General features: G+C 32.6%; 1 protein-coding gene across 1 annotated transcript; it reads left to right on the top strand.

Moving 5' to 3' along the window:
* The first annotated feature begins 22,116 nt into the window (after positions 1-22,116).
* LOC121114203 (uncharacterized) lies at positions 22,117-24,186 on the top strand. Its single transcript, XM_040708080.2, has 2 exons — positions 22,117-23,294; positions 23,503-24,186. The coding sequence occupies exons 1-2, from the start codon at positions 22,481-22,483 to the stop codon at positions 24,009-24,011; spliced, it is 1,323 nt and encodes a 440-aa protein (XP_040564014.1). The 5' UTR covers positions 22,117-22,480; the 3' UTR covers positions 24,012-24,186.
* The last annotated feature ends 1,959 nt before the right edge of the window (positions 24,187-26,145 follow it).

Raw genomic sequence — 26,145 nt, 5'->3', positions numbered from 1 at the left:
ACATATATGAAAAAATACTAAATGTTATAAATATTTTAAGACACTCGTGTACACTTTACAATGTTTAACACTCCTCCTGTGTCTTTTTCTTTATCCTTGTCATTAGGCGTACCTACAAAATTAACTTTTAGACTGTTTGTCCCTCTAAAAAAGATTAAAAAGTCATCACTCTGGTGCTTCCACCCAAAAGAGTTACCTAAAACCGAAAGAACGTCTCTATATATTATATTTAAAACAGGAAATTCCCACAAAAAATGATTGGTGGTCTCCATTAAACAGCAAAAATGGCATTTTCCACGTTTGCCTTTATAAAATTTAGTTCCAACTTCCAGATTACCAAATAATTTACGATAAGTAAACCGTTTTTGCCGAAGTCAAAAGTTTACAATTAAAGCCTCCGATAACTTTGTGTATGTTTCGTTTGATTTTTCTCCGGATTTGCTATTCAATAAAAGGGTTTAGTGTAAGAGATTGAGTACACTTTCTCAACAATGATACTGAAAGCGTAGCTAACCTCAATCTGAATGGCACAGTTGGTCTTTGAACTTCAATTTTCTTGGGAAATATAGATTTACAGTGTCGTAAAGCTATTTTGTTTCCAAAAGATGAGTATATAGCAGCGTCAGCAACAATACACATATCATGGGTTCTAACTTTGATATAAAGATACCTTCATCGGCATTTCCCATTCCAAAGATCATTCATAACACTAGATAATTTCTTTTGAGCCTTTGTAGAATCCCTCTAGTCTTAAAAAGTAAGTGGAGAGTGTCTTTATAATTTTGGACACTCCATTGCAGGGATTACTTTTACAATTTTGACCTGGTTTCATAAGAAACTTCTTGTGATGAACGTTCGATAAATGATCACTACTCCAAAGTTGACCAATCCAATAGAGATTCAATGACCTCCATAGAGCTGAAAAACTGATAACTGATAGGCCACCAAATTTCTTGGTAATGTGTAGTCATTTTGTAGATAAATATATTTTTTTACTTAATTCAAAAAATTACAATTCCATGCTATTGCCTTATCGCAAATATTTAAAGTAAATGAATTAAAAAACTTTACAGCATTCATCAGTTTAGAAATGATATTATTCTGATTCATTTAAACATTATTTTCTCCTATTCATGGGACTAGCAGTTTTATTTTTAGTGTGTTCTTTTTGAAAAAGTTCTTTGAATAGACTTAAAACTTCTGTCTTTTCGGCATTAATTTCAAGGCCCGAGCATAGAGAGTATGTTTTCGAGATTTTTGTCTCATTTTTAATAGATATTAAAGTTTGAAGTGGAGTACAAATAAAAATTAAAGTCAAGTCATCTGCATAACATAAGGATTTTAAAATATAAGTTGAAAAATGAAAACCAATGATTTTTCCATTTTGATGGATATTTTGTCTTAAAAGGTCGATGCCTAAAATAAAAATTATTGCAGAAGAAGAGTATCCTTTGCGCCCGCCTCTTTTGTTGTCAAAGAGGCATTTTTGTCTTCCATATTGGAACCACGTTCTATTTCTGGGTAGGGTAACGCCAACCATTCCAAAAATATAGAGCCAATACCCTTACAGTAAAGGCTCTTGATTATATATTTGCGAGCTTTAGCAAAATCAATGGCCATTAGAGATACATTATTTTCGGATTCTAATAGGGTTTGAGGGTTTCTATGGTATAAGGCACATTCTCAAAGCTAAATATATTTTGATTTATTTTATTCAATAAAATCACCTTCAGCAACGCGTGAGCAGGCCTCCGTCACTTCATCCCGTGGCAAATCAGAAAATTCTTCCATTACCCATCTGATAAGTTTATGTTTGATGTCTAAGAGGGTTCGGTTGATTTGTTATTCGATCGCTCCAACAGACACACAAAAAAAAAGTATTACATTAAGATCTGGCGAGTTTGGAGGTCAAAATTTTGGCGAAATGAAGTCGTCAAAATTGTCTTGGAGACATTTGAGACTTTTTTTCGAGGTGAGGCAGGGAACCGAATCCTGTCGTTCATGTAAGGCATCCTATCGGCAACCATGTCGATCCAGGACTTCACTTTAGTCCTTAGCACGTCCAAATAGGCATCAATGTTGAGCCTGAGGCCTTGTGGGAACGCATGAAGAGGCATGATGTGGCCTTTGGAGCTAACCACTCCAAACACAATGATGTGGGCAGTGAAATTTGTCTGCATAACGACAGGCACATCCTTGGGGCAGAAGGCCAGCCACCTGTAGTCCTGGTTGCTGAACTTTTGGTCCCAGAATTCGAGCAATTGTTGTGTTGTCGCTTCCAGTGCAGATTCCAAGGAGGGCTCCCTGCCTTTTCAAAGTATTTAGAGTAACAAATTAATTCCTCCATTGTTCTCATCTTTTTCTAAATAGTGAAAGTTTGAAGAAGCTATCTAGCCAAAAAAAAAAAAAAAATCAGCTCTCTAAATATCAGCGTTTGCCCAAGAGAGAATGCACAAGGCGTGGCATAGATAGCTTGCACACCTTTGTTTATAATATTGAATTATAATCCAGATGACTTTAGATGAGTAATATATAAAAATAATCCATGTGAATTTAGTTGAGGTTTAGCAACGACCGAGTGTAGCTAAAGCTCAGGTCGGGGCATTAAAAATGAAAAAAAAGCGGAGGAAATATCTTATATATATATATAAGTAAGGTTTTCTGTCTTTTTGTCTGTTCATCGACACCTTATAACAACGAGCAATTCCGGATACTTCCGTTGTTATATTTAGGAAAAAAATTATCTGTCTGTGGATGACTCATTTAAGAGAATATGCTCAATATGTTAGAATTGCGTGACTTACATGATCTACAAAATAACAATGTAGCAACGAGCGTGTGTGATGCTAAGCACGTCATATTAAAAACAATAAATGCATGGTCAGATGTGCATTGGATTTTTAGTTGATTGTAAAAATGGTATATATATATATTTTTTGCAAATTTGAGGTAATTTTTATTTTTTTATAAATGGTAAATAAAGTTTTAGAAAAGCACAAATTTGAGATTTAACTTTTTGTTTATTATTCATAGTTAAAATTTTGTAGACAAAAAAATCATTTTATATAACGAGATAACTATTTTTTTGCAAAATTGTGACAACAATTAATAATTGACAAAAAACCACTACTTTTCGAGAAATTTGACAACATTCCCCAAGATAAAGGAAAATTATGAATTACATCAGTGTATTTTAATATCAATATGGAAACGGAAAAAATAAAACATGAACCTACACTATATATCTCGCTGCTATCGCAATCCTCTTCTCGTACTGCGTGCTCATGGTGTCGACTAGGACAATGTTTTTTTTTTTTTTTTGCAATCGGCAGCTAATTATATATTTTACAATATTGCTCATAGGAAAATTTTAAAAAAAGAAAGAAAAAAAAAATCTTCACCTCTCAAAATTTGCTTAATAGAGATGAGTAAATAGGAACGGTAAGACAGACAGACTAACTTTGTATTATTCCTATAGATATATCAGACTCTGATATGTATCAAAAATATTTCATTGTAGTACGACACATTTTTTATACAGTATAGACAATTAATTAACTATACTATTTTCAGGGATAGGACATTTTTATCCAATTAAAAAATAACCTACTTTTGTCGGTACAAAACAGAATAAATTGTGCAAATTTCATTGGAACTTTGATTTAGTAATCAAATATTATTGCCTTCTTTTTCATCAAGTTATATTGAATACAAGTGTTGACTATATTTTTATTCTTCAATACATTTGGAAATTTGTCGATTTTATTATGTTGATTAAGGGTCCGGTAACATAAAATCAATCATGGACAAAAAACAATAAACGTAAAAAATCCCAATGGATCGCTTTTACATCATTTACAGGATACGGTAGCAAAATGTGGACTAGAGAAATAGATTTAAAAATACATCAATAATTTTATACTTTCAATAATAGGGGAAAAAATAATTTTAACAAAACATGTAGACAAGGTTTTTACAAAACTTTTTTTCACATAATATGGCAACCTTCATTATCAATCATAGCCTTTACACGTCGCCTGAAGGGCATGCAGGAGTTGATGACAAACTCCTCTGATAAGTTGTCCCAAGCAGCTACTATGCAGGACTTCATTGAGTCCACATTTGGGTGTTGAGTGCCTGTTGGTTTCCCTCTCCTGAGGGCTTTAAAAATGTCAAGTGGGTTCCAATCTGGTGGCGAAGGGAGTCATATCTCTTTGGACAAAAATCGAGCCATGTTATCTACACAGAACTTTTGGCACTCGGCGGACGTGTGAGAGGGGCGCCGTCCTGAGTCCACACGTAGTTACCCTCTAAGTACTTGGTCTTCAGCCATGGCAAGATGGTCTACCTGAGAGCCTTATAGTAGGCTTCCTGGCCGATTTTCTGTCTAACCTTGAAAAAGAACGGAGATATATCCTTTCCGTCATAGGGCACAACGCCGAGGACCATTGTTTGGTCTGGATATTTAGTGTGGTAAAACCCTTGGATCTCTTCTTTTGCTTACGTAAGCCAGTGGTAGTTCCAACGGTTGTGGATTTGATCAACTGTGAAAATCTTTTTGTCCGAGAAAATTTTCACAATTGATCTATTTGCCTTGATACATGTGAGATCTTTTTTGTATCTCTCGAGTCTCCTGGCTTTCATGCCCACTGTCAGAAGTTGGTATTGTGACCTTTTGAAAGAAACTAATCCCAAGTTGTGCTTTAATGCCCTTTTGATGCTCCTTGGAGCCAAAAAGAAGTCGTTGATGAGGCGATTCATCGACTAAGGGGGATCCTCCTTTATATTCTTCGGCAAACCTAACAAGTATTTAGTATCTCTCTTTAAATTATGCCCTCCACTTCCTGACGTCATGGAGAGGTCTTCTCCATTCTTTTTTTTTTCATATAGGCCAACTATAGTACCAGACTCCTACAACACTTAGCAATATCAGTAATCTTCATCACATAAACTCCAACATCTAGTAGATCTGAGATGCACTGCGTTTTTACTCACTCATGATGATGAAATGACAAAATGATTAGTATATTTTGTTTATGTAAAAAAAGACGGCAGAAACAGAATATCAAAAAACAATCACTAAACCTTTTCATAGTAATGAGAATATAAAAATTAATTAATAGTCTACATTTTGCTGCCCCAAACCTGTAAATATATTTTGTACAAGTTGCAATCCAAAAGTTAAATGAAGGATTTACAGTACTTGGGAATAAAATAATTGAATATTTCATAATGGATGGTTGATATATTAATGGGGTAATTTTTGACTATTTGAATACAAATTACTAAAATAAACGTATTCTATGGGACATTATAAAGTTCAAATGCCCACAACTATATTACTCATAAATACGTAATAACCATGTAATTTTAATAGATCAAAATAAAATAATATTATCAATGTATGATTTCTAAGTAGAATGACCAATGTTGAAATTAAATTAGACATTTTAAGGTGAAAAAATTGCTACTCTCACTATTTTCTTAGACGAGTTACAACTTGTACACTACATCTCAAAACAACCCCAATATTAAATATACATGTTTGAGTTAACTATTGACATATTCTTCAAATTACTGGGCTAAGTGAAAATATTTAAGCATTGTAGCTATAGTTGAGAAGCTTTGACTACCAATGGGTTAATAAGAATAATTTGTTGATAGAAATTCACGATAATATATCAATTATATGCCTCCTAACATAGCTTCCCTTTCGGTTTATGATTTTAAAATGTGACGTCAGCGAAAACGCTCATAATAATAAGAGTCTAAATTTTTTCTCTTAAAATTTAGAGGGAAAAAATATTTCTTTAACTATCTTAGCTTATGGAGAGACCGTACTTAGTAAATAATAACTAAATAAAAAAGTATTTATTGTGTTCAAATGTCTTACTAAACACTATAGGTATCCTATAATTCCCAGCATTTTCATAATTGCAGAGTCCTTAGTCGTTTTTAGGGAGGGGGATGAGGAGCAGATAACGTTACCCCAAATATTTGGCTCTAGGACTTTTTTGAGCATTTATTTATTTATTAAAAATACATTTTGAATGACTTTTTTTTTTAGAAAATACATATTTTTGACTACTTTGATAAACACACGGAACGATAGACGGTTCCACCAAGCTATGTTTTCGGGGGCTTTAGAAGCAAGTAACCCAGACCCCACTCTTTTTTGGGGCATCCAAGATTCGGGGCAATCATGCTTAGAATATGAAGAAATAAGAAAAGTCTTTTCAAAAGTATATGCAAATATATTATAGAATATTCGAGCAATATTGAAGCCGCGCCTCTTAGAAATAATCTCTTATCCTACGCATATGTTGTCATAACTATTCAGATTTTCTTTTGTCAAACATATACAAGAGTATTACACGGGGGGAGGGGATAGTTTTATGGCCGTAGTTGGACAAGACATAGATGGATAGATAGATACAAGTTTCAAAAGGGGTTTGAATTACATACATCATCTCTTTGTAATAGAACGCCTTGAATTACAACACTACACTACAAGTAGTTATCCATATGTATAATGAAACGTGGCATAATGATATATTTTACAGAGTGTTCGAAAGAAACAAATTACTTTATTCATCAGTCAAGATGTGTAGATTGTCCATATTAAAACAATCTTGAACAAAAATCAAGAAAAGGAGACAAACCCTTATATATTTTTTTCTACTTATGTGGTCTGTCAACACAAAAGCAAACTAGAAGGATACTTTTTAAAATTGAATTTGTATTCTTCCACAACGAGTTATCTTGAATTTCTATAAACAAATTATTTTTATTTACCCTTTTGGTGCACCAAAAATCGTCGCAATAAAAGAATGAGAAATTGAGAGATTGCATGGTTAAAAATACCATATCAGGGCCATATCCACCTCTTAATTCATATAAAGATTATGAACTATAGCTAAAATCCTTGGGGATCTACACTCATCCCAAAAAATTGAATAGAATGCTTATAATAGACTTAAATATGATTATAAAATATTGTACTGCATGTAAATATGATTTATAATACACATTAGGTGATATCTTTTTAATAGGTCACTAATATTAAATGTAAATGTGGCCCGTCACCACAACAGCATGCTAGAATCATTTTTCTCAAAATTGATAACATTATTATTTTTTTTTTGTATAATTATCGTCCATTTTTAGCAAGAAATTAAACCATAAGCCCTTTTGAAACACTCTCAAATCGCTTTCTTAAAAACTCATAAATTGATCATCACAATAAAACAATGAAAAATGTATTGACTTGAGGGTTAAAAGGGGTCATATTTGGCCAATATAAATCTTCGTTTGTGTAGCAAATTGAACTCTTAAAGTAATTCAAATTGATCGTCACATTTAAATAACTGAGAAATTGACTATATCGTGTCCAATTTAAGTCTCTTAAATCAAATAAAGGTTCTAACCTTTGGCTAAAACTTGGTCAAGTTGAGTTGTGCCTAATAAAGTTCAGTCCTTGATAAAAACACTCAACTTTATTTCTACTTTTTTTAGTCAATTTTAGTAACGACAGTCCTAAGGACCGATCATTAGGACCATTATTGGGCATAAAGGAGAAGAATGTGGCCCATAAACATATAAGCCATCTAAAAGTACTTTTGCAAAATTGAGTTTGAATTACATTTGTATTCTTAGACGAATATGCGTCAATTTCTATGAAAGAATTATCCTTATGAACCATTGGGGTGGATCGTAAATTGGGGCCAAATTAAGTCTATTAAATCAAATAAAGGTTCTAAACTATAGCTACATACAATCCTTGAATAAATGTAAATTCATCCCACAGATTTGAATACAAATCCTATAATTGACTTGATAAAATGTCTATGAATTATTAACTAATTTCCATGACAAAATTGGTCTTTTAACCCTTTTGATGTGCCACAAATTATTGAGTATCTTTACTAATCCCACAAATATGATTTTCAAGAATTTTTGTTCTTTGACGAATTATCCTCAATTTCTATCAACAAATCATTCTGATTACTCCTTTGGATTTGTCGCAAATTGCACTCTTAAAGACGCCAAAATTAATCTTCGCAATAAAAGAAGGAGAAATTGATTAATTCTATGGTTGGAAAGGCACATATCGGTTTGTAAATTAATTGTATGAAATCAAATAAAAGCTCTAAACTGTAACAAAACTCTTGGATCTCTTAACTCATCCCAGAAAATTGAATAATAAGTCTGTAATTGATTCAAATAATATGTGTATGAAATATTGGGCACTACCTATATTTCAAGTAAAAAATAAATTGGGACACTCCAATATTTCATAGTCATACTTGTATCAATTATAGGCCTTTTATTCAAATTACTGGGATGAGTTAAGGTAACCAATAATTTTGGTTATAGTTTAGAACCATTATTTGTTTTGAGAGACTAATATTGGCCCACATATGGACCCTTTCAACCATAAAATCTTTGAATTCCCCATTCTTTTATTTTGACATACAATTTCGGTTACTTTAAGAGTGTAATTTTTGGCAATTTTAAAGGGTTAATAATTGATAGAAATGGACGAAATTTCGTCGAAGAATATAAATGTAATTCAGTCTCAATTTAAGCAGGAAAAATATTATAGATTAGCTTTTGTATTGACATGTCAAATTTTTTCTTAATGAGAGGAAAATATTCCTTGATGGGTTGGACAAAAAAAAATTGAATTTTAGGATCCTAATTATGTGACACTAAAACGGGAAACTTACAAACTTGGAAAGTGATGAAATACTTAGTTCCTCCACTAAACAGGCATTGTTTGCATTCAAATGACTGGGATGAGTTGTCATACCCGAGAACTTTAGCTATAGGTTAGAACTTTTATATGATTCAAAATACTTATATTAGGCTCAATATGGCCCTTTTTAACCATCATTTGCAACAGACTCAAAGGGTACATAAGAATAATCTGTTGATAGAAATTTATGATAATTATGCATCGAAGAATACAACTGTATTCCACACTCATTTTTTTCGAAAAATCATTACAGCTTGGATTTCGTGTTGGTGGGACACATGTTCAACAATATCTACTTTTTCTTTCCAATAATTATTATTAAACCAAGAGAAATCCACCAATACATGGATGATTAATATTAGTGTTGGATTCGAATATAATTTTTTTAGTTGGTTCGAGTTTGAGTTTGTGAGTTCTGTATCAAGTCAAGTTATTGTTAGGACAACATACCATTTTTTTGGAGTTTCGGCCGTTTTCGAGTTGTTGAGAATATTTAGTTCATTTAATTCCTTTCATTTTCTGTCTCACTCTGGTTTGGTCCATTTCAGCCTTACTTATCATTCCTGAAAACTTATGAAAGGATTAGCTCCAATTTGATCAAACTTGGTACGAAAATTATGTAAGGTCACAGTAAGACATTTTGATAAGTCAAGGTAACACAAAACGTAAAAAATGTATAAACGAACATAACTTTGGAATAATTTGAGATTCATAACTCAATTTGATATTAGGCGGAGGTTTTGCACACTATCGAATGTCATTTTCTAGTTTCTTCCCGTTTAATCAGTTCTAGTACTGAGAGTCCTAAGGACTGATAGTCTTCAGGTACGGTCGTAAGAATGGACGGACACAACACTACTCATCATTACTTCAAATAATTTTTCGACTTTGGATTATCATTCAAACTCATGTTAAGTAGAATTTTATTTAAAAATTTTTATAGCAAGTAGTAGGGAATTTTAAGAAGATCGTCGACTTACAATTGATGTGCAGTTATTTTCGAGTTCGAATAAAAGTACTCAAATCCAACACTAATCAATATGTACAATTTATGTAGACAGGATTTATGGCACATCAAGTATGTACGTACGCACGTTACTCTCCGTTTGTCTTTCCCCTTGTATTGTGATATCCCTGAAGGAAAACTTTGTATATAGATAAGTTATACAGGGTGGGGATTTTAAATTCGTAAAATTGAAAGATATCTCAATTATTTTCCCAAAATAATCAGGCACATAACAAAACTTTTGCTCTTCCATGATGGGGTCCATTATAGTGAAGTCAATCACTACAACTAATCACCTCCAGCTTTAACCACAGAATCCAACCGGGCCCTGAACCTGACACATGCCTAGATGAGGAACCCTTGGTCCAATTTGGCCCATGCCTCGAGAATAAAAGCCCCAAGGAGTCAAAAGGGTTAACTGCATGTTTTTGAGCTCTCTTTCCAAGACACCCAACACATCGGTGTCCAAGGGGTCAGATCCATGAGACTTGGAGGCCACATTTCCTTTGCCCAAAACATTTCCAAATTGTATGAACACAAATTTTGGACAAGATGGGAAGTGTGGGCCGGAGTGTCATTTTGTTGCAAAACATTTGGCCTTCCAGCAGCCACCATACCCATCAAAGTTTGCACTTATCACTCAATACATCCAAGTTGACGTCCTCGGTGATGTTTTGTCCCGTGGCAAAGAAGTGCATGTTCATACCCCCACTGGAAAAAGGATGATGTGGATCGAGGCAGGAAACTTAGATCTTCCTATGTTTGGGACATCCTCAGAGTGGCAGCATACAATCTACGTATAATTCCTCCTGTTGATAATATCAGGAAATCTGGAGATGATTTTTTGCTCTCAGATTGATCATGGGTATATTTATAGATGTTCCATACCTAATATACTCTTTGAAAGCTTTAGGAATATCGTAAAAAGTTTATTTGGGGAGCTTCGTAAACAAAATAATCTCCTTGGTAGTGTACCTCGCACGGAGGCACACAATAATGACTGTACGCCGTTCGTATTCGAAAGAAATCTCAAGGATTGGTATTTATGTTTATACAGTTTTGTAGATAGAATTTGATGAGCACACTTTCATATATATAGACCTCAGGATTGGCCGGATATTGAGGTCTAAGCTTGTTCTGTATTTAAAATCCCCAATATGTATTTTCAGGTTCTTTTCGGAGAATAATATGTGGCCTCCAAGCAGCCCTGACCTGAATCCTGTATAATTTTCTATGTGATCCATCCTTCAAGCCAGGGATTATACCATGCATCACCCCACGAAAAACACTCTGAAGTGTAACCTCATCTCAAGAATCTCTGAAGAATTATGCATCTTCGTCTCTGCCATCTCTTTTTTACAAAAGTTTATTCTAATTAATTGTAAATGTAGGTATGTTGAATCTGTACACTAAAACAGTGGTCGAGGAACAATTTTAATTTTTTGGGGATAATGGGAGAACTACTATTAGTGTCAAATGAAATAAAGAGCATCCACTACAGGGGTATCCGCAGTAGCCCCTCCCCCAAAAAAGGAATTTTTGCTCTTTACAATTATAACTATTTTTTTTTTGCTAAATTGCTGTGGAATTTTGAAATTTTTTCTAAAACATTTAATTTTTCAAATATTTTTCCAAAATATTTAATTTTTCAAATTTTTTTTATTAAAAATTTAATATTTGTAATTTTTTTCAAGAAAATTGCAAAACCAAGCCCCCCCCTTAAACATAAACCTGTGGACACTTCTGCACTATTTGGGATAAATTTCTGTTACTACAAGTTCTTTTGGAGGAACGCAAAAAAAGTTAGCCAACCTCTGCATTAAAACATATACCCATGAACTCATGCAACACCCTGTATTTAGAAGGAGGGTTCGATACTCCGTGGATTTCCTCTTTCTATGTATTTTTTTTTTTTGTTATTTTTTCTGGCATGAAGCTTGAAAAGTAAGAAATTTAATAAATATATACATGTATATAAATATACATTATTTTACGACCCTGTTTCGAATATGGTTACACACTACCTTGAATTTCATGATTACATCAAATCCTATAATACAAACGAATGTATTTTTTATTTTTTGAAGGTATGAGGAAGGAAGGAACTGGTATAAATATAATATTACCACACAAATCATGTATTGCGTATGGTTTTTTAGACATACTATGTTTGTCTTATACTTTGTACTATTTTTAGGGGAGCAATCTTTCTTCATTTTGCATGTGAGGCTTGATAGCAACGCACAATAATAAATCAGGACATTTTGGCTCTATTAGGGCTGGTACGGTACGGGGTTTAGTGGCATCTCCAAGGGGTGGGCTAGAGGGGATGTTGCCCCCTCACATTTTTGGATTTTTTTTGCTTTTTACTAGAAAATGTAGTAGTTCATTCATTTTTTAAAAATATAATACTTGAAATTCAATTTGATTTTTCAAATTAAATTTCAAAAAATTTAATTTTTCTAATTATTTTCAAAAAAATTTAATTTTTTGTGAATAGCTGTAGATTCTTAAGATTTTCTAAAAATTTAATTCTGTGAATAGCTGTGGAATTTAGATTTTTTTTTTCAAAAAATTGTTTGAAATTTTTGTGTTAACAGCTATTGATTTTTGAAATTTTTTCCGAAAATTTATTTTTGACGAACAGTTGTGGATTTTTGGAATTTTTTGCCTAATAATTTAATTTTTCAATTTTTTTTTTTTTTGAATAGCAGCCTTCCCCCCCAATATATAAATAATCCTGAGGATGCCCTGGGGTAGTATCACGGTCTGGTATGTTATTACTCTCGGTGCGGTACGTAAATATCTAATTACATATTTAATATTTTTATATTATAAAATTTTTAATATTTTATTTATCAAAATCTGAAGAAGTCAATCTGACAGCCTAGGCGAAATAATGATAGATTGTCACCTACTTAAAATCTTTCATGGCAGAAATATTCGGTGATATTTACAAATCTGATTCAAAAGATATAAAACATTATCTGAAAGAAATAGAAAAAGAGATAATGACTTAGAAAATGATAAAATGCATTCCAGTTGACGAAAACTCAGTGGTATGGTGAGGGGTTATTTAAATAAATTTCCCGATCTTTACAAGTTAGCTTTACATTACCTTGCAACTTTAGGTGCATCTATATCAAGAGAAATAATTTTTTCGACAACTGGCAATAGTGTGACTGTGAATCGGGCTTGTTAAATCCAAAAAAAGTGGGAACACTCCTCTTATACCTAAAAAATTTATAAATTCAACAATAATAGTATTATATAAGCCGTTTATAATTAATATCATCCATTGTTTGTTTTTTATAAAAGTTAAGTATACTTACGAATATTTTATTTGTACAGAAAATAAATTCTTAAGGAATAAAATATCAAGAAAACTTGTAAAATTACATTAATTCTATTAAAAATAATTGTTGGCTACTATTATACATTACCAAACCAAGTACCGTTAAGGTTGTACCGTGGTTCGTAACGAGCTGTGGGTTTAGCGTATCGTCCCAGCACTAGGCTCTATGTACATCTAGGGGGTGGGATTTTCGACTTTTGTTGAATTTCGATTACTGTTATATGTTTTTGTTATTTTTGGGTTTGTATTGATTAAAAAAGATAATTGAAAAGTTTCATTCTTCAAAGGTAATTTTTCAGACCATTTGTGTAGAAAATGAATATTTTTAGTATGTCAACTTCAATTTTGTCTTAATATTAAGTACCAATTCAATAAAAATTCGAGACTATAATTTTTTTATTGATGACCTTTTATTATAAAGACATTAAATCTTTAAATAACACTTTTTTATTATAAAAGACGTTTCTTTGAATATCAGCTATATATTAATTAAGATAATTTATTGATTTTAATTTTGTTGTGTCATAATCACAGTTTTTATAGATTAAGGGCCTCATTTTGAGTGACTATGAATGATTGCCCATAAAAAAAAGGCCGATTAGTACTATCATTTATTCTATCGTTTTTTCGGCAAAAATTGGCTGATTTATAAGAGCTTGAGTGATGAGCACATTAAAGATATGAAACCTATTTTTGTAATGTAACTTAATTAGGATCTCAACTTTCAAATAATTTATTTGATGTAACCTTGTAAATAGTTACATTCATTTTGAACAAATGTGATACGTTATCACAAAAGCAAGATATAATGATTTGTTTCTCAAAATTGAGCATGGATTACATGGTGTGGATAGCTGCACTCCTCTGCACGGCATTGTCCTATTAGGCCATCTAGGATATTATTTACAATGCCTCCTATGCATGAAGACATTATAAATCGTCTTTGTAGAGTCCTCAGTATGCTCCCCGAAGGTACTGTGTGCTCATATTAGCGGCTAGGATAATGTTTTTCTTAACAATCGACAGCTAATGATGTGTTCTACAGCATTGCCCATAGGAAAATTGTAAAAAAATTACTCTTTATCTCTCAAAATTTGTAAAAAAAGAGATGAGTAAGTAATAATGTTTGGTCCGGTATATTTCTAGGATTGTTTGGAGTGAGAAATACGAATGACGTATTCATTTTCGATCTTTTATTTTTTGTAAATTGTTAAAATATCCTTATCGTGATCTTCCTATCGTATCGGCTGGACATAACGTTTTTATAATAGGTACAATATACATATATATATATATAGCCAAAGGTATCTTGGCAGGTATTATTTATATATAGTCCACTCGCATAGTATTATGATTAATTTTGACTTTTTAAATCTTTTAACATTCTTCATGTATTATGTATATATATTCTGGCGGGAGTGCCCGCCATTGCTCGGAGTTATCTATGAAAAAATTTTAAACGCCGTTGTTCCCCCCATTCATTGTAGAATCCATTTGAAAAATATAAACTCTTTTTATATCTATGTTTTAAATTTAAACATTTATTTAAAAATTATAATTATTTGAAAGAAAACTAAAAAGATATTTTAAATAAAATTCTAAAAAAAATATTTAAAATGGCAAGCACAGATATACTGAAGGACTTCCTTTTAAACAATATTTTTAGTTCATTTATCTTGCTGTAGAGTCGGGTACAAAAATTATTATAATTTATGTAAATAAAACTGATTTATAGTCCAAGGCTTACGTTGAGTGTTTGTAAAGTTTTTTTTTTTTTTCTAAATGGATATAAGTTATAGACCGTATTAAGTTCAATTAATTTATGAAACTTGAAGGTTAACTCATTTATAAGTTTACTTCACAATTTTCAAACGTACACTATAGTCTAAACAATCACAATTCCCGAATATTTCTAAACTCTAAATTATTATGTTGGGTAGAGCATAGCCACTGGCCATGCTAGCTCATTACTTAGTCTTGTGAATAGCCAATGTCATCAGAGTAAAGAGTAACGTTGGAATGAGGGCTTGTTTGTATTGTTGTTCCTGGGTTACGAGTACATGCATTATCCTCAGAAACTTATGAAACTTATATAAGCAATAAATAGATTTTGATGCATTTGATTTGTTGTTTAACTTGTTAAATATCTTATATTCCAAATATTTTCTTTATACCAGGCATAACTATTTACTAGATATAACTAATAACTACCTATAGCTATAAATTAAATATATATTTATAGTCTCTAGACTCAAATGACTCAATAGTACTTATATAGGCAATAAAATATATTTTTAATAATTGTGTGTTGAGTTGGTGATATTCAAAACACTGGAGTTGGACATTTTATCTATATACTCTGCAGCACTGGTTAAGATATATAAATACGAAATAGTGATGAAAGTCTGGTGCATTTTTTAACTCCTCTTTCATTGCTGGTATCAAAAGTGGCCTCTCCACCCTCACAAGGCTCTTTCCACCCACTTTTTTGATAGCTCTCTGGATAATCTGGTGTGAACTCCCGAGATGTATTGCATGGGCCCTCATGGACTAGAGAGAATTGGCCAAGGCTGTTTTATTTAACTCCTTAGGGTCCAGTTTGGCCTTTTTGACAGAGCCCTTTTTCCTGTCCAACGTTTTGGACTAGCTGACGGGGTCCTGGAGACACCACACCACTGGGAGTGCGTAAATGGAAATTCCTTGATCACTTTAAAGTGTCATTTTCTCGACTATTACGTAAGCTAGAGAACTCAAGTTTGCTTTGCTTTGTAGTTAATTGCTTATGCTTCGATGCACGGGAATATGAATTAATTTCAATGACCATAACTTCATTAACCATTGAATTAGTAAGATTTTCAGATTTCAATGGACCACCCGGTATGACAGTCTTAACCAGTCCGGTATGACCCGCTCCACAGAACCAATTGGGACATAACTGTATAATAATATGTTAAATACACGGATCAAACCAAAATAATAATTCACACTTGAAATATAATTTCGAAATACCTCATAGCCAACCTGAGGGCAATTAATTGTGTGTTTATAATATGTACTTGAATTACCTTGATTTTTTATTTTGACTTTTTACAACACTTGAAAGATTCTTTCGTTTATTTATTGTTTTTCTTTTTCTTTTTCAGTATCGACTTTGGGATAAATTTGAATCAATGACAAAGTTATACATAGCACGTATTTCAATCTAAATATATTCCTTTTCTTTCAAAATAAAATAGGAAGAAAAAAAAGATACAAATCTTTTCTTCTCTTCTTAAAAAACGACAATACCAAAATGTTGTCATTTTGTTTTTCTTTTTCTAATCTTTTCATAATGGAGGGAGAGGAGTCATAAAATTTTCGTTGTGATTATGCCTCTAGTTACGTCATACATCATATCATCTATATACATTTGTTGTTAAGGGCTGGGTCAGTCCTCAAATTTTAACACCCCTCCTAAATTGTAAGGTTGGGGCCACGAGCATTTTGTGCTTAGCAAAATGAGATTGGGACAGCGGGTTTTGGGCTTAGGCCTAGAACCAATCCATTTCTTATCAAAAAAAAAAAAATGAGATAAAATCATTCTAGGCTCTTTTAATATTGAGACTCGGTCCAGCACCGATTTTTTTTCGTTTCGATCCATTTCAAGAGATGCTCCAATTCAGAATTCCACGTTAGACGTAGGAAGTAAAAATCCTCCGAGCTATCTCTGTTTAAACTTCGTATGACGTCATTCTCTTGAAATTACATATGATGTCATCTTATAAACAATTTATCTGTAAAATCGGCTTAGACCAATTTTTTGGGGGGACCGAACTAGACCGAATTTTTCCTTTGGACCAATATAGACCGAATTTTTCTATGAGACTGGTCCAACCCGTGCTCTTTTGTTGTACCAAACTAATTTAGTCCAGCAAAAAAAATAAGAGTCTCAGAACGGTCTAGGATTTCCGAACTGAACCCCAACACTAACCTGCTTTTATATTGACGGACTGCAGATACTAAATCAATTACATAAAGAATCATACTTTTTTTTAAATAAAATAGGGTATGTCATTTTTTTTAAAATACACATCAAAATATTATGTTTTCATAAAAAAATAACAATGTTCCAAGTCTGGATTATGTATACGTCGAGTACAAGTAATAAACTGTGGTATACAAATTGTACAAATTTCAACCAAGAATTACGATAAAGAACTTTAGACTTTTTATAAATGAGAATTACTCAATGATAAGACGTATTCTGGGTTACATTATATAGTTCAAATAGCCCCGGTTATATTACTTGTAAATAAATAAGTAATTTAAATAGATCAAAATGAAATTATAGCATCAATTAGTTATAGCTGGTAATTAAAAGAACAAATGTTGTAATTAAATATAGTATTACAAGGCATATAAATTGTTACTTATACATAACAAAAAGGTTTTCACGTGACGTCAGCATTGTTTATGTCTGCTAAACAATCATGTTTATAAAATTAAAAACTCTTTTTATGTAAATATTAATTGAAAATAGTGAAATATTGAATTTTAAAATGGGTACAATAAATAAAAGGACTTAAAACTTTACCCTCTATCAAAAATATATACTCTAAGGTCTAGTTTTGTTATGTATCAGACCCTAAAATGTAACAAAAATACGAGAGCGGTTTGAAAAGTTGCCGGCCTCAATGTGAAGATGGCAGCAAACGTAAATAAAACCTAGTGACATTTATCTACCATACTTTGACAGTTACTTACCAAAGTTTCATCCTTTTTGGACGCACTGTTGTGATATAACAGTCGTTTGAATGTGTTGATGTGAATGTCTTTGTGAAAACTATTTTTTTTGGCTGGGAAAGGGATGGTGACTGTTTTTTCCAAAAGGAAAAACCATCATAGGAGTATACTACGCATCATTACTTGACAAGCTAAAGGGAGATTTTTGTCAAATGAAGAGGCTTTTGTGAACAATTAAAAACCGCCAAATAATATTGCATGTAGTTTACAGAGAGGTGTGTGTAGAGTTACAAGGTGACTATGCTGAAAAATAAAAATTATGATAAAATATATTGTATCTTTGTGAGGTTGGAAGCTTTTTGGAGCAGCCTCGTTGGTTATTACATTGTTAACAATCTTATTTTAATGCAAATGTTAAGTATTTTTCTATTATTAAAGCTATTTGATGGAGTTATATCAATATTTATAGGAAATTTGTCAATGGTATATACAAAAAATATCAACCTTGAGCCCCCCCAGATGGCATCTCCTTCAATTATGATGCAATTTATTACGTTAACCAAGCCAACCATTAATAAAAACTTTTCTGTTCAGGCCCCCAAAGTACCCAACGTCAACAATGCTGATGTCCTATGAAAACACTCTACCGAATCACAAAGAAAACGAAATATATTGGGAATTATTCTCTACTTGATTTTTGTTGAAGATTGTTTTATGTTCACACACCACATATTAAGTAAATAAAATATTTTTCTAATCTCAGGTGATATGTACCCTCTTAAAGTCTTTTTCTATTCATAAAGCCAGTGGATGGAGTTTCATCAAGATTTATTAGAAATATGTACATTTAATATAGTAAACTTATCAACCTTGAGCCCTCAAAATGGTGTACCCTTCAATTATGATGCAATTTATGACGTCCGAGACAATACTCCATACGTTTTATTAATTGTTGCTGAGTCATGAAATCACGCAACCTTCCCTCTCCTCCGAGTGAATTTTTCATCATAAAGACAAAAAAAAAAGTACCCCTTCAACTATTTAGATGCTCACGATTTTCTCGTTATAATAGCTGGAGTGGGAATCATAAGGAAATGGGAGGGGGGTTCCACTCACTCGTGTTGAGCCTTAAAAAAAAGGATTATCTTTGACACAAAGTTTATGACTTACTATTATTTGTATAGAGGGGACTTGAAAGGTGATTGGAACGACATGTCGGCCTCATTGATGATGATAAGGGAATGTGATTAGAGACGACTCAGGTTCTTCTACAGCATTTTTTCTAATGTATGTATGTATTATGCATGTATAAATACCCATGTCAGGGTCGTCCTTAGAATCTGGGCTTGAGGGGCTACAGCAAACACCAAATTAAGAAAATTTTGCTACTTACTGGGAAAATTTATTAGTTAATTTTTTTTTTTGCAAAAAAAATAATATTTGAAATTAAATTTAATTTTCCAAAAAAATTTCCCAAATTATTATTTCTGAAAAGCTGTGGAGTTTTGAAATTTTTGCTAAAAAGTTTAATTTTATGAGAAACGCTTCATGAGAATTTTTGCAATTTTATTCAAAACAAGATTTTGAAATTGTTTATGAACAGCAGTGGACTTTTGAATATTTTCTCAGAAGAAATTTAAGTTATGACTTTTTTTTTTCGAAAAATTTAATATAATGAAATCTAATTTTAGAAATTTTTATCCAAAAAAAATAATTTTATGAGAATAGTATTGGTCTTTGGATTTTGTTTGGAATAAAAATCCAATAATATTTTTTTTTCTAATTGGAATAATTAAACTTTTTGGACAAAAATTCCAAATATTAAATTTTTGAAAAAAAAATCCCATATTAAATATTTAAGAAAAACATTTATTTTGAACATCTGTGGATTTTTGAATTTTTTTTTTTTTAAATATTTAATTTTTTTTGTTTTTTTTCAAAAAATGTAATATTTGAAATTGTTATCCAAAAAGTGTAACTATTCCAATTTAAAAAATATATAATAATGCGGACGCCCCTGCATCTTGGCAACCCTGAATATCTCAATTTGTCTTCCGAGAGAGAGAGAGTTCAAGGTCAAAAGAGATGGTTCACATAGAGCTGTTGTTGTTATTAACCGTTACCGACTTATATATAAACTGTATATACCTAGAGCGGAAGTGATGATGACTTGGTGGGACTTTTTTCCCCTCGACTCCTTGTCTTATTATTTCCTTTTTCTTCGTAATTGAATTTGTGGATCTAATGAGAAAATGTTATAGAGAAACAACTCATATCTGGACCGTCAACACAAAAGCAAGGTGGAATTCGTCGAAGATTACATTAGTTACATTCTTATCAACGCTTTGAGGACCCACAAATTGTACTCTTATAACAGCCAAATTGATTGTTTCAATAAAAGAATGAGAAATCGTTTATTTGATAGTTGATGGAGTCCAATTTCAGTCTTTTAAATCTAATAGAGGTTCTAAACTATATATACAATTCTTCGGTATCTTAAATTATCCCGTAAATTTCAATAGAAAGCCTATTATTTATTCAAATATCTCGATAAAATATTGGCTTGTACGTGTATATATGAAGTAAACAAATATATTGAGATTTTTTACTATTCTTGATAATTGTTCTAGATTTTTTCTATGTTGACACAACAGTTATTGATAACATTAAAAAAATGTAAACTTCATCAAATGGATTTATAAATAAAAATAGACTCAATGTCATAGAATTGATATTGTATGTGGCCCGTGAACCCAGAAGCAAGATATAATTATTTTTCTCAAAATTGACTATGGGTACATTTGTATTCTTTAACGCATTGGTTCTCATATGGGGGTACGCGTACCACTTTGGGGTACTTGGAGGCACTCCAGGGGGTACTTGAGATTTTAAAAGAATATTTTACAAGTGGTATATAACTCAAGGACATCTCCAGGAGGTGGGTTGGAGGGGATATAGCTCGCTAAATTAAGAAATTTTTGTTTTATACTAGAAAATTTAATTTTGATTTTTTTTCCAAAAATTTAATATGAGATTTAATTTACTTTTTTGTTAATAGCTATGGATTTGTCAATTTATTTTTAAAAATAATATTTGAATTTTATTTTCTAAAAACTTTATAATTTAAATTTTTTTTCTAAAAATTTAATATTTGAAATTTTTTTTTTTAAATTTTATTTTTTGTGAATAGTTGAGGATTTTTATAACTATTTTCAAAAAAATTTATTTTTTTGAGAATAACTATGGCTTTTTGATTTTTTTTTTCAAAAGAATTTAATATTTTTAAATTTTTTGTTGAAAATTTATATATCTGTGAAATATTGGTATATGTATATGAATAGTTGGGATTTACTCATTTTTCTTAATTTTTGTACATAAAGTCTCTATGTTACCACATCACACATTCCTTTTTAGAAAGAGTAGAAAATTATATATTTTATAGACGTAGGTCTGACGGGCCATAAAAATTGAGAAAATGTATTTTTATATACATATTTTATTGGTTCATAAAGTAATTAAATGCAGAAAAAATTGCATAAACGATTAGAACCATTAAGAAAAAGAGAAGGAAAGGGAATCATAACCACGACTTATTGTAGATCGGTTTTAAAGGAATGGACGTATGTTCTATTAAACGATTGAATAATCGTTTTAATTTTCTTTTTTTTTATATCATGAAGGAATCAACCTGCCATCATTAGCCATAAAAAGGTGGTCTATCATGGTGGTGGTGGTAGTGGTTAATAATGGTGGATGATGACGTTGCGACGTCATCATGCCCTGCCTGCACCACCCCCTGCTCTTCTCCTTTTTTTCCTTCTTCTCTTTCTTCCTTTTTTATCCAACTTTATATCATGGGAAAAGAAAAGAAAAAGGGGAGACGAGAATTCACTTTTTGACAAAATTTAAAAAGGAATAATAACAATACATTTACATATGTACATAATACAAAAACTGCATTGATCAAACAAACGCTCGTTTTTTTTTATTTTTTTGCCTTCGTGTCTGTTTCTTTTTCCCTCTTTCTCGTATACTAGTGATTGTGACGAGGCTCCACCTTCTTTTTTCTTTTTAGGAGTAGGTGGGGCATTATGCATTAGGTCGACATGGAAGTAGTACACTAGGCTGATCAATAAAAAGCAACCATTGGACTACTTCTATTGATTTTTTTTCCTGGTTGGTTTTTGCTTTTGTTGCTCCTGTGGCTTACAACTCTTTTTTTTTTTCTCTTTCGTAAAAGGAGGGATTTTTGCTGAAGATGTTTTTGTTGTTTTTCAAGCATTTAGGCAGGGTTTTGGTTTGTAAGTATGTATATATATATATACATATATTATTGTTATAAAAAGGAGAAGACCTCATATAAAAAAACCGCATGGGAAGAAAACATGGAAATAAAAAAATCGCGCTCGGTGCCGACAATTTATAAAATGATAGCATTAAATAATATAAAGTCGTAAAAAATGATTACAGTGCTTTTGTGAGTGCCTTGTTTAGAAGTAACTAACTAACTAACAATAAAACAGACAGAAATACATAATAATATATAGATCCAGTGAGGACTGAGTGTGATTTGAATCCATTCTCAAGGGAATTAATGATATTGTACTTCTCCAGAATAATGACTTAGTCAGTATAGCCCATGTTTCATTCAGGAGGAACTCCAACACCCAGCACGGACAACAACGTCTCTCCAACACCTCCAGCCTCTCTACCAGGGAGTAACTCATGTCTAGGGCCTAAACATCACCATCAAATCAGTCCACCGCCGCCGCCTGCTTTTGTCCCAGGCTCCTATCTCTCAGGATATGGCTCTTACTACACCCATCACCATCACGCACACTCCCATCATCACCATGGTGCCCAAGAGGCCCACCAATCTACCACGACGCCAAGTAGTACCGGCACTGGAAGTGCACTAGGGAGCCTCTACTCCGATACGAATATCCATTCCGTTCCCCCTAGCACTGCCTCACATCATCAATTACACCCGTCCCAATGGTACAGCTCCTCACATCATTTCGCAAACCCCTTCTACCCAGATTGGAGCTCCCCACATCCAAGCTCTTTCCTCTCAGATACTTCTGAATCTCAGCCCTACAGCATTCATCACCCCTCTGCATCTACCCACGGATCCTCCTCTTATTTCAAGTCCAGTCCTTATGCATTCTCGGCTAATAAGGCGGTGAAGGGAGATGAAGAATCCATCCTTAAAAGTACGGAAGATGAGGACGAGGAAGATGAAAAGGATGATATCCTCTTGGAAGAATCTCATTCCCTTACGGAAGTGCAAGAATCTCAACTCCAACACCATCATATATCGGGTGAGGCGCCTTTAACCAAAGGAAAAGGACTAGGACCATTTGACTGGATCAGCAATAGCTCCAAAAGATCCCTCAAGTCCAGCTCCTCCATTATTGGCGCGGCCCACGGGGGAGGAGGCAACGGAAAAGAAGGTAATATTCTTAGTTATGGAGTCCTTTATGCACTCTGAGTGATTATTAGGTCTATATTACTATTATGATTGTTACGACTTTTATCACAGCCATATAAAAATAAAGAAAATGGCCGTATCATAAAGAAATGCGTATCATTCAATGGATGCTACGCATATTTATATTGATTTGAAATACAACATAGTCCTGAACTTGTTCCTCATTCCAGGCTCAAGTCGGACACGAACAAAGGATAAATATCGCGTCGTCTACTCGGATCACCAGCGACTCGAACTTGAAAAAGAGTTTCACTACAGCCGCTACATCACCATTCGTCGTAAAGCAGAACTAGCTACAGGTCTGGGTCTCACAGAGAGACAAGTCAAGATTTGGTTTCAGAATCGTCGAGCCAAAGAGCGGAAGCAGTTGAAGAAACGGGATGAAATCGTGGGTGGAAAGGAGACTCCAATCGGGGGGAGTAATAACAGGGGAAGTCATTCAGGACTGAGTAGTAGTAACAACGGACCTGTTCCAATCTCTACACATCCTCTACCTTCTGGCCACCACATCCATCCTCTTGAGTCCGGGCTCCATCATTCCATGGCGTTCAATCCAGCAGCCGCAGCGGTGATGCTCTCACATCGACATCATCATCCCTATACAGGATCATCAGGGCATCATGGCACACCTAGGGATGTTCTATCATCCCTGGCCACTTCGCCACCCTCATCATCCTAGTGATCGCCACCCCAGACCCCCTTCCCCACTTGTGATATTCTTTTACAGAAGAAGATATTAAAAATAAAATCCGTTGGATAATTAAACATAAGTAATTAAATATACATATTAATTATACATTTAGAATATTTTATATCATTCATAAATACATAATAAAATGCGATATTTGTAGTAATTATGTGAATCAGTCGCCTTAGATCAGAAATTGAAAGAAAAGTAGGAAGCAAAAAAAAAAAGACTAATAAATGTTTGTGCTCTGTAAACACATAAGTAAGCTGAAAGGATTTTTCGCAAAATTAAGTGCAGATTTCACATTTGCATTCTTGGATGAATAATTATCCTCAATTTCTATTTATAAATTACTCTGATTAATCCTTGGGTGTGTTGCAAATTTCACATTTCAAGTAGCAAAAATTGATCGTCACCATTCTTTTTAAGGGAAGGAGCTTGAGAAAAATTAAAACTTTTTGCAAAAAAAAATTCAAAAAATATATTTCTAATTTTGAATTTTGTGTAAAAAAATTTCAAAAATCCAAAGTTATTCATGTAAAATTAAATTTTTTGGATACAAATTTCAAAAATCCCTATCTGTTCACAGAAAATTAAATTTTTTTATGAAAGAAATTTCAAAAATGAAACCTCAACTATTAAATTTTTATGGATTTTTTTTTCAAAACCCCATTTTTATTTATAAGAAATTTAATTTTTTGGAAAAAAAAATTCCAATTTTAAACTTTGTGGGGGAAAAATTATAGCGAAAAGCAAAAAATCCTGAATTTGGGGAGACTAGGGCCTTTTCAACCCACCCCCTTCAGACGCCCCTACAATTTTAAGATTGAGAAATTGACAGACCGTATGTTTAATACGGGCCATATCAGTGCCTTTAAATAAATAAAGGGTATTGACAACTGTTCAAATTTTGGGATACCTTACTTAATCCCATAAATTTGAATAATAAGACGATATCTAATTCATTTATGTTTATGTAATATTGGGGCATATGTAAATTGGGCGTTTGTTATAGATTGTTTTTATATTGACGCACTCCCATTTTGTAGTTATGCATGTTACCATAGTCAACGCTGTACATACATATGAAAATTATGAAATTTTATTGCCTATATATATATGTACATATTATAGAGATCTTTCCCTCTCGGAAAGACTGAAGAAGAAAGGAAAGTCAAGTAGTATTATGATTTGCCGCCTAGTTTCTTTGAAGGAAAAGCGACTCTTTAAAAAGAAGTAGCAAGTTAAGAACAAAAAAAATATGATTTTCTTTTTCGTCAAGCCGTGAAATCTTAATTTCTTTATTTTCAGAGCTCTTTGTCGTCTCTCTCTCTCTCTCTCTTGGACAAGTAGCTCGCTCAAGAGATAATAATAGCCTTAAATAGTAAAACTGTCAATACACGAAGCTCTATTTTCGGTCCTCTTACTGAAAAAGTCGTAAAACATTCAGCTAGAGAGAAAATGATTTTTCTTTTTTGTCTTCTTTTCTTCTTAGAATAAAAAACAGAGCTATCAACAACTTCTTTTTCTTCTTCCAAGAAGGAAAAAGTTTCCTTTTATGAGACTATTTTTGTTCATCCAAAAGGAGCTCTTCGTTTCGTTGTTTTTGTAACATTTTGATTAAAAAAAAAAAAAAGCCTGGAGCCATTTCTCTTCCATGTATTTTTTTTTATTTTCATACTGGTAGATAGATTCGTTATTGAGAGGGAGGTGGGGGGGGGGGCGAGAAATTCAGGTGGCTCTACCATTATATCTACCAATCCAATACCTTCACATAATATTAGTACCTTTTTGTTGATAGCAATACACTCTGTAGGTTGAAGGGAAGGTTTTTATTAGAGTAGCTACGGTCCTTACCTTTATACCTTAGCAGTAATGTTATTTCGTATATATCATAATACATTTGTATTCTGGGTAAAATAACCCAGAATTTATATGAATAAGTTATTGTTATCAACCCTTTGGCTGTGTTGCAAATTACACTATTAAAACTGTCAAAATGAATCGACACAATGAAAAATAGAGAAATTGACAGATTTTATGGTTGAAAAAGGACCATATTGGGGCCAATATACGTCTCTTAAATCAAATAAAGGTTTCATACCCTGACTAAAACCCTTGGGTA

The sequence above is a fragment of the Lepeophtheirus salmonis genome, chromosome 3 (assembly GCF_016086655.4).
Source record: "Lepeophtheirus salmonis chromosome 3, UVic_Lsal_1.4, whole genome shotgun sequence".
Classification (NCBI taxonomy): domain Eukaryota; kingdom Metazoa; phylum Arthropoda; class Copepoda; order Siphonostomatoida; family Caligidae; genus Lepeophtheirus; species Lepeophtheirus salmonis.
The sequence above is the reverse complement of the archived record's forward strand: the minus strand, read 5'-3'. Positions and strand labels throughout refer to the sequence as shown.